The sequence below is a fragment of the Saccopteryx leptura genome, chromosome 2 (assembly GCF_036850995.1).
Source record: "Saccopteryx leptura isolate mSacLep1 chromosome 2, mSacLep1_pri_phased_curated, whole genome shotgun sequence".
Lineage (NCBI taxonomy): Eukaryota > Metazoa > Chordata > Mammalia > Chiroptera > Emballonuridae > Saccopteryx > Saccopteryx leptura.
This window is the reverse complement of record NC_089504.1, coordinates 137,216,092-137,231,161: the sequence shown is the minus strand read 5'-3', so window position 1 is coordinate 137,231,161 and position 15,070 is coordinate 137,216,092. Positions and strand designations below refer to the sequence as shown.

At 41.4% G+C, this 15,070-nt stretch overlaps 1 protein-coding gene across 5 annotated transcripts in view; it reads left to right on the top strand.

The window, feature by feature from the left end:
* The window catches only part of DENND5B (DENN domain containing 5B), a 200,638-nt gene that overhangs the window by 139,509 nt on the left and 46,059 nt on the right, over positions 1 to 15,070 (top strand). For 4 of the 5 annotated variants that reach the window (XM_066368902.1, XM_066368901.1, XM_066368904.1 and 1 more), the window contains 2 exons: positions 1,340 to 1,490; positions 10,174 to 10,267. In XM_066368902.1, coding sequence (XP_066224999.1) covers positions 1,340 to 1,490; positions 10,174 to 10,267 — 245 coding nt within the window. Of the gene's footprint in view, positions 1 to 1,339; positions 1,491 to 10,173; positions 10,268 to 11,038; positions 11,150 to 15,070 lie in introns of all 5 variants that reach the window. The other variant, XM_066368906.1, reaches the window with a different exon arrangement.

The following is a 15,070-nucleotide window of genomic DNA, read 5'->3' as shown; positions in this document are numbered from 1 at the left end:
ACCAGAGCCATAGTTCACTATTTCTTGGGTCTTTGAGATATCCTCTAACTTTCAGTGGTTTAAAAATAGGAATGTTGCCCTGGCCGGTTGGCTCAGTGGTAGAGTGTCGGCCTGGCGTGTGGGGGACCCGGGTTCGATTCCCGGCCAGGGCACATAGGAGAGGCGCCCATTTGCTTCTCCACCCCCCTCCCCTCCTTCCTCTGTCTCTCTCTTCCCCTCCCGCAGCCAAGGCTCCATTGGAGCAAAGATGGCCCGGGCGCTGGGGATGGCTCCTTGGCCTCTGCCCCGGGCGCTAGAGTGGCTCTGGTCACGGCAGAGCGACGCCCCCGGAGGGGCAGAGCATCGCCCCCTGGTGGGCAGAGCATCGCCCCTGGTGGGCGTGCCGGGTGGATCCCGGTCGGGCGCATGCGGGAGTCTGTCTGACTGTCTCTCCCCGTTTCCAGCTTCAGAAAAATACAAAAACAAAAAGAAAAAAAAAAAAGGAATGTTGAGTAATTCCTATCTTTTAACTTTGTCCTATTTTATTCTTTGAAAGGTCAGTTTCTTAGCCTCTGGACATTTTCTAAATGCCTGCTTATTTTATTTTTCTTTGCATCACCCCTCTTGATCTAATAAACACGCCTAAATGACTCCTACTAATGAGAATGTGACTGTTACTAAAAGTAATAAACTTCACACAATTCCTATTTTACAAATTCTTTGTTTTTACGAAAAGAACCATGAACCATTGACGAGAAGCTCAGTTAGTTAGAGCGTCATCCCAATACGCCAAGGAAGACATACAGGAATCAACTAATGACTGCATAAATAAGTAAAACAACAAATTGATGCCTCTCTCTTTCTCTCTCTCTTTCCCTCTTTCTCCTTTTCTTCCTCCCTGAAATCAATCAAAAATAAATAAAGAACCACGAATATGTAATGGGTCTTTGTACAAAGAAGTATAGTTAATATAAGACTTCTTGCTTTTCCCTTCTCTTGTCTTCCAGCTCAAGGGAAATACTTCCCATTGTTTTCTTTAATATTGTACTTAGAACCATATTTTCATTAAGAATATTGCATTTCCCACTTGTGGTAAATTGTCTTAATACTAAATTATAGATTTTTAAACCCCACTGCCTTGCTTTTGACGAAGGCCGAAGTATTGTGAAAATTAATTATCCAGTATTAACTTTAAATTAACCTTTTTGTGCTTATACTGATTTCCGAAGAGCTTTAATAAAAATCTATTTCAGAGTGTCAGAAAGATTGAGTTCCTTGTTGGTACATGAGTGGAGGAAGCATTATTTTTTAAGACTTCGCCAATGAAGTATCTCTGATTTGCTGTACATTTAATTGATAGCCCAGTCAATTGAGCAGCGGCTGATGAAAATGGACCACACTGCAATCCACCCACATCTACTTGATATGAAAATCGGTCAAGGCAAATATGAGCAAGGGTTCTTTCCAAAGTTACAGTCTGATGTCTTGGCAACAGGACCAACTAATAACAAGTAAGCACATTCTTTACTTGGGTAGTTTGTTGGAATAAATGAAAGGTGGAGTACTCTGCAACTCTGATGGACTAGTGCTAAGCCATTTAACATCTTACCTATCTGATTACTTTTTTCAAAGACCAAATTAATTCACTTGAGATATGGATTGACAATTTATTTGTCTTTTAATCCAATCATTTAAAAATATACAAAGACTAGAGATTTCCCGTTTTTAGGTAATATGCACTTGGGAATAGCTTTACTTTAACTGTGTTAAAATATAATGTTAATACTATCTAATGGAATTAAGAAAGTTGTACTTTCATTATCTGTATTATTTCACTATCTGTATTAGTTTCCTTAGACTGCCCTAACCAAGTACTACCAACTTAGTGACTTCGCACAACAGAAATTTATTCTTTCACAGTTCTGGAAGCTGAAAGTCCAAAATCAAGGTATTGGCAAGGCTATGCTTCCTCTGCGGCTTCAAAGGGAGGATGCTTCCTTGCCTTTTCAACTTCTAGTGGCCCCAGGCATTCCTTGGCTTCTTGTAGCATAAAATTCGTCTGTCTTGCTGTAGCATAAAACCTGTCTCTGTCTTCCTGTTTATATGACTGTCATCTCTCTGTGAATGTGTCCAGATTTTTCTCTTTTTATAAGTCATATTGGAGTAGAGCTTGCTCTAATAACCTTATCTTAACCTGTCTTTATCTGCAAAGACCCTATTTTTAAATAAGGTCACATTCACAGGTATTGGGGTTAAAACTTCAGCATATCTTTTGGGGGACACAAATCAACTCATAACACCAGCTTTCTACTTTTTAAGTATAAGTGCAAAAATTGCAGAACAACCAAAAATAAAGGTAAACCCTTTCATTCTTTATGAAAGATGATTTCATTCAGAAAAGATCTGAATGTGGTTAGAAATGAAAGCAGTTATTCAGATTTAGGGGAAGTCCTTGATTTTAGGTGAATACAGGTGTTTTATTAACAAAAAAGGGTGTAAAGAAGGTTATTAATGGGGAAGACAATAGGTTAGAAAGAGCTTTGATGGGAAATCAGCGATTCTGGAACTTAGTTTGTTCTTAAGTACTAACCAGCTTAGGAACTTTGGACAAGTTGGAATTACTTTCCTCTCTTTTAGTCTGAAAATAAAATTCTACATCTGTGATCTTATTGAAGAGTCAGAGAAGGAGGGGGAAAGAAGCCAGGCTGTAGCAAAGAAATGGGCTAGAAGACTGAAATAAAGACTGTGTGCACAAAATGGAAGTGGCATTGAGCCACCTAAATTTTCAGCAGACAAGCATAGAATCGGTGATAGCAGTGAAAAAGAGGTATGCTTTGATCTAAGTGGCCTAAACTAAATAAGTAATATTAAAGTTCTTGAAAGATGGCCTAAGGGTATATGATGTTTCTATCTTTCAGATGAACTGCTGAACTATATGTTGCAGAATGTTTGGTACTTAACTCTTTATTTCCCAAGATGCTTTTAATAAAACATTGATGAAAATTTCCAAATTTTGTGACTGAGAGCTATAAGGGGTAGAGATTTATAATGATAAATACTAGACTCTTAAAGAAAAAGCAGCAGCAGTGTATACAGTTAATTGACAAGGTTTTACCCTCCATTAAAGAGCTGTTCCTACTTTTATAAATACTGAACTTAAAAATGTGCTAAGAGATGTTGACTCTTGGTAGTATTAGACATAATGTCCTCTTTTTTTCTTTTTTTTCTTTTTTGTGACAGAGACAGAGAGGGGATAGTTAGGGACAGACAGACAGGAAGGGAGAGAGATGAGAAGCATCAATTCTTCGTTGAGGCTCCTTGGTTGTTCATTGATTGCTTTCTCATATGTGCCTTGTCCGGAAACTACACCAGCCCGAGAAACCCCTTGCTTAAGCCAGGGACCTTGGGCTCAAGCTGGTGAGCCTTGCTCAAACCAGATGAACCTGCACTCAAGCCAGCGACCTCGAGATTTGAACCTGGGTCCTCCGCGTCCCAGTCCTATACTGTGCCAATGCCTGGTCAGGCTTTTAATGTCCTCTTTTTCAGAAGTGGATGAGAATTTTCCATCAGAACAGATTAGTCATCTGTTTGTTTTGCTTTGTTTTTTGAAAGAGAGAGAAGTATCAATTCATAGTTGCTTTCCCTTTAGTTGTGCATTGATTGCTTCTCACATGTGCCTTGACTGGGTGAGCCAGTGTCCCCTTGCTCAAGTCAATGGCCTTGGGATTTATATGCCAGCGACCTTTGGGCTCAAGCTAGCAAGTTTTGGGATCATGTGGACAATTTACTCTGCTCAAGCCAGGGACGCCATGCTGAGGAGCCTGCGCTCAGAGCTAGTGACCTCGGGGCTTCTAACCTGCAACCTCAGCATTCTGGTTGACATTCTATATACTGCGCCACCACTGGTCAGGCTATTCATTTTTTTCTTTATTTGTAAATATCCTGTTTAAATCACTTTGATGTAGGTAGACTATTAATTTCAATAGTTTTTCTTTTCTTTTGATAGCATTAGATTACTCATTCATTTGGCAAATGTACTGCTCACAAAAATTAGGGGATATTTTCAAAATGAGTATAAAGCTATAAAATATCCCCTAATTTTTGTTAGCAATATATTTATGGATCTCCTCCTAAATGTAAAGCACTGTCTTGTTCACTGAAAGCCTACCAGTGAACAAAACAACAAAAATCTCTGCTTTCAAGTAAGAGGAAAAAAACAAAGAAACTTAATGTGTAAAATAAGAAAAGTTTCAGGCCCTGGCCGATTGGCTCAGTGGTAGAGCATCAGCCTGGTGTGCAGGAGTCCCAGGTTCGATTCCCGGCCAGGGCACACAGGAGAAGCGCCCATCTGCTTCTCCACCCCTCCCCCCTCTTTCCTCTCTGTCTCTCTCTTCCCCTCCCGCAGCCAAGGCTCCATTGGAGCAAAGTTGGCCCGGGCACTGAGGATGGCTCTATGGCCTCTGCCTCAGGCGCTAGAATGGCTCTGATTGCAACAGAGCAATGCCCCAGATGGGCAGAGCATCGCCCCCTGGTGGGCATGCCGGGTGGATCCCGGTCGGGCGCATGCGGGAGTCTATCTGACTCCCTCCCGGTTTCCAACTTCAGAAAAATACAAAAAAATAATAATAAGAAGAAGAAACATTTCAGACTGTGGTAAGATTTGTGAAGTAAAATAGAGCAGGGAAGGCAAAGGAGGTTAGGAGTACTCCGGAGGGAAGATTTCAGTTTTTAAACTTTACTGCCATATTTTCTTGCTTTTAATCTTGGATCTAATCTCAAGGTTTCTCATTTCCACGCAGAGGCCAAGCATATTTTCAGGTAGATTGTACTCTGAAAAAAAAAAGATCCCAGAACTAATTGCAGGGTGAAGGGATATATAACCATGCCCATGTAAATGGTTGATCAACTGCTAGAGAGAATTTAATGTGCTGTTTACAAGCCAAAAGCAAATAAGCAAGCTTTAGGGATTTAGCAAATATGCTTGCCTTTGGTAAAATTATACTTAATAAATGAGGTTTAATAATGCAAAGAATAAATTGTTTAACTAGACCAGGAACATGAGACCTTCATAGTAATTTTCTTAAGCAGGTGCTATTTATCTGTTTTGAAAATAAAATCAAATGCGGCATTTTGTCCACAGAATGTATAGTAAGATGCTAATTATATTGTGTAAGTTAATGTTTATCTCTTTACCTAAAGTCTTTTCTATTTGCCTCTCAAGGGAAACATCTGCTCTTTTTATTCTCCTTTTTATTGCATAAATTCTTTAGATGATGTTTCTATTCTGTTTCAGGTTTTTACTATTTATTTGAACTACCCTATCTAGTAGCTCTAGTTTTTTAAAACTCTGAACACTGACTTTTGTTTTCCTGCAGGGCTTTTTCCAAGGCCTCCAAGTCAAAAATCTATACCAAGGTCTTACTACATTTTTTTGTTACTTATATTTTACTCTTCCCCTTTACTTATTATATAAGTTTATTAGCTGATGTTTATAATAGTCTGCTTCAGAATTGTTAAAGAAAAAAATATTCATGACACTTGTTGAAGGTGGTAAGACAGATTTTATTCAAGGGAGGCCATGGTGATAGTTGTAGGGACCACCAGAATGGGGTTTTTCAGTGGGGAAGAGAGATTGTACTTTAACTCCAAATACATGATGGGCAAGGAGAAATTTATAGCCAAGGAGCAGAGTGGAAGTCAGCAGATAGAAAATTACTAAGAGGGAACTTTAGGGGTAAGGATGGATTCTGACTAAACTCACCCAACAGGATTCTTGCTGAAGGCAGGCTGGGTGATTAGGCATTATCTAGGGGATGAGGAAGGATGAAGAACCAGGTCAGGGTGTACCCTGAGGATGGGGGGGTTCCTTCTAAAATGATTTATCAGAGTTTTTCACTAAAACTGGATTTTACAAGAAAGTGCACAGATGGACCTATGAGAAGGTTTTGGTTGTAGTTTGGTCAAACAAAAAATCTTTGTCAATATCTTACTGTTTTTTATGCATCTTCCTATTTGCTTTCCCAATTTTCTTTGTGTCCTTTTTACAGTCTTACATTGATCCTTTTTTTTTTTTTCCTGTATTTTTCTGAAGCTGGAAACGGGGAAAGACAGTCAGACAGACTCCCGCATGCGCCCGACTGGGATCCACCCGGCACGCCCACCAGGGGCGACGCTCTGCCCACCAGGGGGCGATGCTCTGCCCCTCCAGGGCGTCGCTCTGTTGCAACCAGAGCCACTCTAGCGCCTGGGGCAGAGGCCGAGGAGCCATCCCCAGCGCCTGGGCCAGCTTTACTCCAGTGGAGCCTCGGCTGCGGGAGGGGAAGAGAGAGACAGAGAGGAAGGAGAGGGGGAGGGGTGGAGAAGCAGATGGGCGCTTCTCCTGTGTGCCCTGGCCGGGAATCGACCCCGGGACTTCTGCACGCCAGGCCGATGCTCTACCACTGAGCCAACCGGCCAGGGCCTCTTACATTGATCCTTAGGAACATTTCAAAGGATTCCACTTTAGAGAGCTATCACTATATCTTTGTACATTTTTTTCTTAGATAAGCCCTGCCTTTCTTGCTACCATTTTTATTAAAATTACTTAGTGTTCCACTAGCAGACTGAAATGAGATGATTTAGAAGCTTGGAACCAAAGGCATGCATAAATTATTATTATTATTATTATTTTTGTATTTTTCTGAAGTGAGAAGCAGAGAGGCAGAGAGCCCGACTGGGATCCACCTGGCATGCCCACTAGGGGGCACTGTTCCATTGCAGCCGGAGCCATTTTAGCACCTGAGGTGGAGGCCACAGAGTCATCCTCAGCACCCGGGCCAACTTTGCTCCAATGGAGCCTTAGCTGAGGGAGGGGAAGGGAGAGATAGAGAGAAAGAAGAGGGGGAAGGGTGGAGAAGCAGATGGGCACTTCTCCTGTGTGCCCTGGCCGGGAATCGACCCCGGGACTTCTGCACGCCAGGCCGATGCTCTACCACTGAACCAACTGGCCAGGGCCATGCATAAATTATTTTAAAAGAAACAAAAGAAGCAGCTTTCTCATTTTAAGTTTTTTGTAAATTAAATAATTTATTAATAAAATAATTAAAAGTAATAAATTCTCAGAAGTGCAGTATGACTTTTGCTGAATGGCAGAAATGTAGAAATTTATTTTAAATTGTGTGTAACTCTGCTGTCAAGAATATATTCAAGAGTAGATATTCTAGGGATGTTGCAATGAATACATAGGTGAGACCTGGGGAAAATTTTTTAAATAGTGTAATGTAAAATAATACATGTTCATTCAAAATTTTAAAATATTGGAAAGTAATAGCATAAATTTTAAAACCATCATAATTTTATCATGAAGTATTAACATTTGGTGTTTTCCCATTGGATGTTCACACTTTTTTTTTTACAAAATTAATATATTGTTTTAACAGTGTTGTATCTTGCTTTTTCATTCCTTAATGTATCAGGAGCACTCTCCCATATTAATATTCCTAAAAACTTGATTTTTTTAATGACTATATGATACTTTATTATATAGCACCTGCCCTACTGTTGAATACCTAGGTTGTTCTGAGCATATTTACTTAGTTTTAAGTAACTGTTGGGTGTAAGAGCCACTATTAACTCAACAGTTTTTTGGAAGAATTAGGCAATCAGCATGATTTTGGAATGAAAGCTATATCCTAATTTCAGGAACATTTCAAAGCTAAAATGTACCTTGGAATAAAGGAAAGACAGAATTTGTTTCTGCATATATTCTGTGATGAACATCTGTAAACCTAAATGTTAGTTGCGTCTATGATTATTTGTCTAAGGTGTATTTATAGGAGGGGCAGACGATGTAATAGACTCTGCCAATAAAGTGGCTGACAGACATGATAGGAGCCCTTTGAGAGTTTCCAGTAGAGAGGATGTTATAGAAAATAGAGACAAGTAGGAATAACACACTGATAAGTACAATAATTGGGAGTATTTAGGAGGAGTAGCTAATTTAAATTTGGAAGAATCATAGAATACTTTCTGTGTGCCATCTAAGCTATCAGAAAGGTGACTAAAAGTTGAAAGAAAACTTCATGGACAAAGACTCAAATGTGAGAGAGCTTATCTCATTCGAAACACTGAGGCAGCTGAAAATAGCTAGAGTTTTAAGGTAGAAGAAGTGACCTGTTGGTTAGCTTAGTTGGTTGGAGCATTGTTCCAAAATGCCATGGTTGTGGTTTCCATTCCTGGTCAGGGCACATACAGGAAGGAACCAATGAATGCATAACTAAGTGGGACAACAAATGAATTCTTTCCTGTCTCTTTCTTTCTCCCCTTCTCCCTCCCTCCCTTTCTCTCTTCCTCTCTCTCTCTCTCCCTCCCCTTCTCTCTTCCTTTCTCTCTCCCTCCATCTCTCTCCCTCCCTCCCCTTCTGTCTTCCTCTCCTCCCCCAAAGCAATCAGTTAAAAATTTTTGGAAAAAATAAAATGCGATCAGCAGTACTAAATGTAGCATAATTGGAGTAAGCTAAGAATTGAATGAATAATACCATTGCATATGGCGAGTAAGGGTATCAGTGGCTTCTTCAAGAGCATTTTCATGGGAAGAAGCTGATTTGACATGAACTAAAGATCTAAAGGTAAATAAGTAGAAGCCTTACATCTAAACTTTTTTCTCTAAGAATTTTTACATGAGAAGAGTGAATTGAGATTTTAAAATACGTAAATATAGAGCAGCGGTTCTCAACCTGTGGGTCGCGACCCCGGCGGGGGTCGAACGACCAAAACACAGGGGTCGCCTAAAGCCATTGGAAAATACATATTTATTATACAATACATTTTTAAATAAAATATGTATTTCCGATGGCTTTAGGCGACCCCTGTGTTTTGGTCGTTCGACCCCCGCCGGGGTCGCGACCCACAGGTTGAGAACCGCTGCTATAGAGGATCAAGAGAGAGATGCCAGCATGCTTGGAAATGAAAACAAATACTCTGTTGGGAGAGAAAAACAGAGACAGCAAAGGAGGTGACTAATAGAGCAGATTGAAGAAAGCAGGAGAGAAGTGGAAGAAATAGTTTTGAGCCATGGCCAATATACAGTATGTCTGTAAAGTCATGGTACACTTTTGACCGGTCACAGGAAAGCAACAAAAGACGATAGAAATGTGAAATCTGCACCAAATAAAAGGAAAACCCTCCCAGTTTCTGTAGGATGATGTGGCAGCATGTGCGCATGTACAGATGATGATGTAATACCATGTATACAGCGGAGCAGCCCACGGCCATGCCAGTCGAGATGTGGATGGTACAGAGGAAAGTTCAGTATGTTCTGTGGCTCACTAAATTCAAATCCATGACTAAAGTGCAACGTGAATATTGGCACATTTATAACGAAGCACCACCACATAGGAATAACATTACTCGGTGGGATAAGCAGTTGAAGGAAACCGGCAGTTTGGTGGAGAAACCCCGTTCTGGTAGGCCATCAGTCAGTGACGAGTCTGTAGAGGCTATACGGGATAGCTACCTAAGGAGCCCTAAAAAATCTGTGCGTGAGCCCACATCGAACTGCACTAAATAAGTATGAAACTGGGAGAGTGTTCCTTTTATTTGGTGCAGATTTCACATTTCTCTCGTCTTTTGTTGCTTTCTTGTGACTGGTCAAAAGTGCACCATGACTTTACAGACACACTGTATATGATATGTTGGGATTAGGAGAAAGCTGAGGTGTCCGTGCATCACTAAACAGAGGGCAAGAGGAAGGAGGCAAGGTAGGTCTTCAGCTGAGTGGAGGTACTTGAGAGTAAAGTGAAAGATAGGGGCTTGTCTTTGAGGGGGGAGAGGGAGACTTGATAAAGGGCAGGGAAGTGGTTCATGGGTGAAATCAAGAACTAACCGACCTGAGAATAAAGAAGTGAGAGGGTAGCGCTCACCCTGGGTGTGGGGCTCTGTTGGTCAGGCAGGATGGAAAGGAGCGGATCATTACACAGGAGATACCATGTGGTTTTTCATCTTAGTTTTAGATGATTACATATCTCTGTGAATATACTACACACCACTGATTGTGTGGTATTTAAATTATATCTTAATAAAGCTGCTATAGAATTAAAAAAGAAAAAGAAGTATTGTCAGTCATGTTTTGAACAGTCCATTCTTTCTATTTTAAAGGTAAGGGACTAATTTTTCTTTTTGGTTTGTTTGTTTTCACCTCCACATTCTGTTTTTTCAGTCGCTGGGTGAGTCGGAGCGCCACCACGCAGCGCAGGAAAGATCGCCTTCGCCAGCACTCGGAGCACGTTGGGCTGGACAACGACCTGAGGGAGGTACGTGGGTGCCTCACTGGGATGCCTGCATGCAGGGGCCACCAGCTGGGCTCAGCAGGTGGCACTGTGTAGGTTGTCTCCCATTAAAAAAAAAAGGTTCGGTTATATTTTAAAAGAATAATCCTTTTGTACTGACTTATGGCAGAAAACACCCTTTATTCCATATTTGTAAATTCATTACATCTCCAAAAGGCTCTAAAACAAATCTCCCTGTATATCACAATTACAAGGCCAAGTTTAAGATGACTTTTTGGTCAGTATGTCCCCTGTAGGGAAAAGAAACAAACATAGATATTTCTAAGTTTCAAGCATAATTTAAACTTAGTAAGTAAAGATGTGTTTGATTGTTCTTTGTATTTGTCTTGCTGGCGTCATTTCAAATTTTTTTTAAGTTAGTTTTAAATGAAGATTAAGATCCTGTGCTTTATTTGCATGACTTGAAAATAAAACCATAATTATTTATATTTATTTGAATAATTTTAAATAAGTTGATTATATTTTGTGGTCAAAGGAAAATTCAGTGAGAAGGTCTGTTAACTGTTTTTTAAACTCAAATGTGTAGAAATAAAGCAGAAAACATTCTAAATATGTATAGCTTTTTGTTGATGTGCTCATACTATATGATTTTAAACATTTTCTTGTGCTACCATATATTCTCCTCTCCTTTTTCTTTTGCTATAACTATTATACGCATGCTTGTTTTGTTTGTCTCTTTCTCCCATATCCTGTTCTTTTTTGCTTTTCTGTCCTTGGCATTCTTCGTCCTCTTAGCCTTCCGGGGAACATTTGGTCTGTCAGAACTCCATGGCATTCTGGGAGTGGGATCAGGGTCCACCTCCTCCTGCACGACTTCCCAAAAAATCCTTCTCTGAGTGCTGCCTGGTATGTTCTTTGCCTGAAATTGCTTTGCAGATGTTCCTGAATCTTGTCTTTGGTGTTCTTGAGTTATCCACCTGCGTGAGTGCACATAGCTCTAGAATGCCCCACATCACCCTGGCACGTGACCTCGCAGCTTCTCCCTTTTGCATTTCACTGCTTCTTGTGTTTGGTACCTTTTCATGGTGGTGTGTGTTTACATGGATAGTTCTATACTCTTGGCAGGGAAAACTGGTTGTTCAAATCCCTAATTAGTGGGCTTGGGAGGGGGGAGTGGAGAATAAGAACAGAATTAGCAAATTATTGTTTTTTCCAAATGGAAATATATGAAATATTAAACTCCCTTTTATTTAAGCATTTTTCAAAAGTGATTTATTTTCAACAGTTTTTTGGTTAGGTATTATCTCCACAGCATTTTTTTTTATTCATTTTAGAGAGGCAGGGAAGAGAGGATGAGAAAGAGAGAGAGAGAGAGAGAGAGAAGGGGGGAGGAGCAGGAAGCATCAACTCCCATATGTGCCTTGACCAGGCAAGCCCAGGGTTTCGAACTGGCAACCTCAGCATTCCAGGTCAATGCTTTATCCACTGAGCCACCACAGATCAGGCCATGCCCACAGCATTTAATTTACCTTTTCTGCTCTATATTTTACATGGTCAGAAAATCAGGGTCATCATTAGAAAATCTTTGTGCAGAGGAATTGTTGAGGTCATCTTGTCCAACTTGACATGATGTAACTGAAGTGTGAGAGACTTGTCTGAAATTAGATGGACACACAGAGGCAGAGCTGAGCTTCCAGCCCCCTCACTTCCTGGCCAGGCCTCTTCCCAGTGACCCTGCATAACAGGTGGCACTAAATTGCTATCCCTGAGGGCAGAAGGACTGTCACTGTTTGTATTTTGTTCCCCTTGTGACATTAGCATAAATTTATTTAATTTTACAATGGTCTTCTCTTCACTAGTTTAGAGCCAGTTAGAACAAGGTGTTTATTAAAATTTTCAGGGAGAACCTGTACTAAAGAGCTCCGTGGTTATTAATTAGTAGGGATATATTATCATAGGTAGTTCCTAGTGGTCTCTTGCTTTTGGCTTTGACAGAAACGAAGAAGAATATATTAGAAATCTCAAAAGAAATCTGAGGTGACTTCCCTCTGCAGTTAAAGCTTTATTATAAAAAACATTCCTTGTGAAAGGTTTCTTTCTCCTCCATTTTCATCTTAAGATATCTGTTTTCCTGCAGCTGCCCCAAAGGGACTGTAAAGGCAGTGCTCTGATTTTGCAGTTTACAGAGGCAGCCTCACTCGTGTGAGGAGGAGCGGCTCCTTTCCTTGCATGCCCAGGGCTGTTGCTCATTCAGTGGCCCCAGCAGAGAGGCCCGAGGAGCCTTCACAGGTGGCCCCTGGGGCTCACTGTTAGCTCATAACTGTCCCTGCCTTCACGGGTGGTGTGCAGGTGGCCCGGTATTTATGGCCACTCAAAAAGGACAGCCCTGTTCTAACTTGTTTTCATTTATATAATGGAAAATAAACTTTAAACAGTGATTAATTTTTAATTCAATTATTGACTTTCTCTTCCTACCCTCTTGTCTGATGTCTTCCTCACTCTTTGTCTTCATGCAGTATTTCTCCCTAAGCCTAGTTGGACATGTAAATCTTCTTGAGAATTGAGTCCTGTAGTGGTTCTGCATTTGCACAAGTCTGGGTAGAAACAGAACCTTTTCAACGTCCACCAGTTAACCTATGTGTGTGTGTTTGTTTTTTAAGATATTTTCATGGATTGATTTTACAGGGAGAGGAGAAGGAGAGTTGGAGGGGGAGCAAGAAGTATCAACTCAGAGTGGCTTCACTTTAGTTGTTTTTTGATTGCTTGTCATATGTGCCTTGACTGGGCAAGCCTAGGGTTTTGAACCAGTGACCTCAGCATTCCAGGTTGGCACTCTGTCTACTGCATCACCACAGGCCAGGCTAATCTGTGTTTGTTTTCACCAACCTTTTATCTCTGATTTGTAATACACCAAATACTGTTAATATAACCTGAAATAATAGGAAATGCAGATAGAACTGTCACACAAGATCCCTGCCTCTCTCTGGGGTTAGTTTTTCTGACACTTCATTTCCTGCTTTTATTTATTTGAAATCTAACCTTCAGGGTATTTTAATAGACCTTGTTAGTTTTCCTAGTGGTGGAAGTTGTCTCTCATTCTCAATTTTCCCTCTTTGGTTGAGCCTTTAGAAAAGATTGGAACTTCACTGGGAGCAGCTGTCCTACCGCGGCTCCTCGTCCCCTAGCAGTGTACGCCTGCGCCAGGTTTGTCCCCAGCCCTCCTTGGTCAGGGCGCCCGCAGCAGTACTGGAAGGGCCGGAGAGCCCGGCAGACCAGAGCTCCGGCAGCCTGGTGGCCCCATGTCCCCTGACTCACTTATTTCTAGCGGGAGCTTTCGAACCAGCGCCATCTCCAGGAACATCGGCAAAGCGGCCGGGTCACTGAGGCTGGGGCTGTCCCAGTCGGGGTGGCTGGCTCTGGGGCTCGAAGTTGGGCTGAGTGTGGGGGCCTCATCACTGGTTATGCCAGGGATCCTTCTCTGAAGCCACAGCACTTCTCCTACGCCATTCCGGCCCTGCCGTCTCCACCTCTCATAGTTCTTTCTCCTGTGACTTGTCTGCCCTGTGTGTCCCTTTCCCTGTACCTCCCCGGGCAGCCTGGGGGAAGCAGCTGGCTCAGGGTCAGACAGAGAGAAGACAAACACTGTATTAATTTAAAAAATAATTTACAGCAGGAAGGGGTGTACACATGTTTATGGGAACTAAATGCTGGCGGAGTTCATTTGCCTTTTAAGCCTATCCTTAGAATGATTGCACTAGAAAAGAAACAGATTGTTTCATTAATGTGGCAGTTCATCAGGAGGGTTGGGAAGTAGCAGGAAAACTGGTCAATAAAAAAAAACAAAAAAAAACCCAACACTGGTCAATAGACTCCCTAATCAGTGGGATTAAAAAAAAAAATTGTACCAGATTTAGCAGGTTATTTTTCTTCCAGAGGGGAAACAAATTAAATGTACAAACTCTTTTATTTAAAGAATGCAAAGGATTTTACACATCTTCACTTAAAATTTTAACTTCTCCCCGTAAGAGAGTAAGATTTCACATATGTGTCTGTGGGAGGATGTGCTGGCCTGCAGTCTCTCTCCCCCCAACAAACTGCTAGTTTTACTATATGATTTAGAGTAGTTACTCTCTAAATATAGCCCTAAGACACTTGGACTTTGGGGGATTCTGTCCTGCAGTCCTGATGAGCTTTTGCAGGTGGCATAGAAAGAGACAGCAGGTGTCCCACGCAAATCACATGTAGTGACTTTTTTTTCCCCTGGAAGTTTGCTAACCAGAACTCAGCAGCAGACTGGGTTTCTATGCCAGTCTCTGAGCCATCACAAGTAATGTGATGTTTCCACTTTCTCTTGATTGTGGAAGAAGGCAGAGGAGGGATGTAGTGAACATGTCAGAGAAACAAGAGTCCTCCTGCATGTGGAGCACATGGTACTTTCTGGAGCGATCTAGAACCTTTCTTATGAGGTAGGTGGGAGTGTTTTATGCCCACTTGATGAATAAGCAAATACATCAGAGGTAGTAAAATCAGTTGCACCCGAATTCTAGAGTTCCTGATTTTACTGTTATGACTTGACTAGAGGAAAGGGTTGGGTTGGAAGCCATGTCCAAGAGGCTAGGAGTGTGTTGAGACTCTTGATCTGTGGGAGACGTGTGGAAGGAACCAGTGGTCTGAGGATCACCGGGTTCCTGCAGAACCTGGGATTTGTGATCCAGACATCAGATTTTTTTCAGTCCAACCATGATCCTGACTAATCACACCCTTGGGTCTTCCCAATAAAAAGACTAAACTAGGTGAAATTCCATCTCATTTTGAATGAGTTTTAAC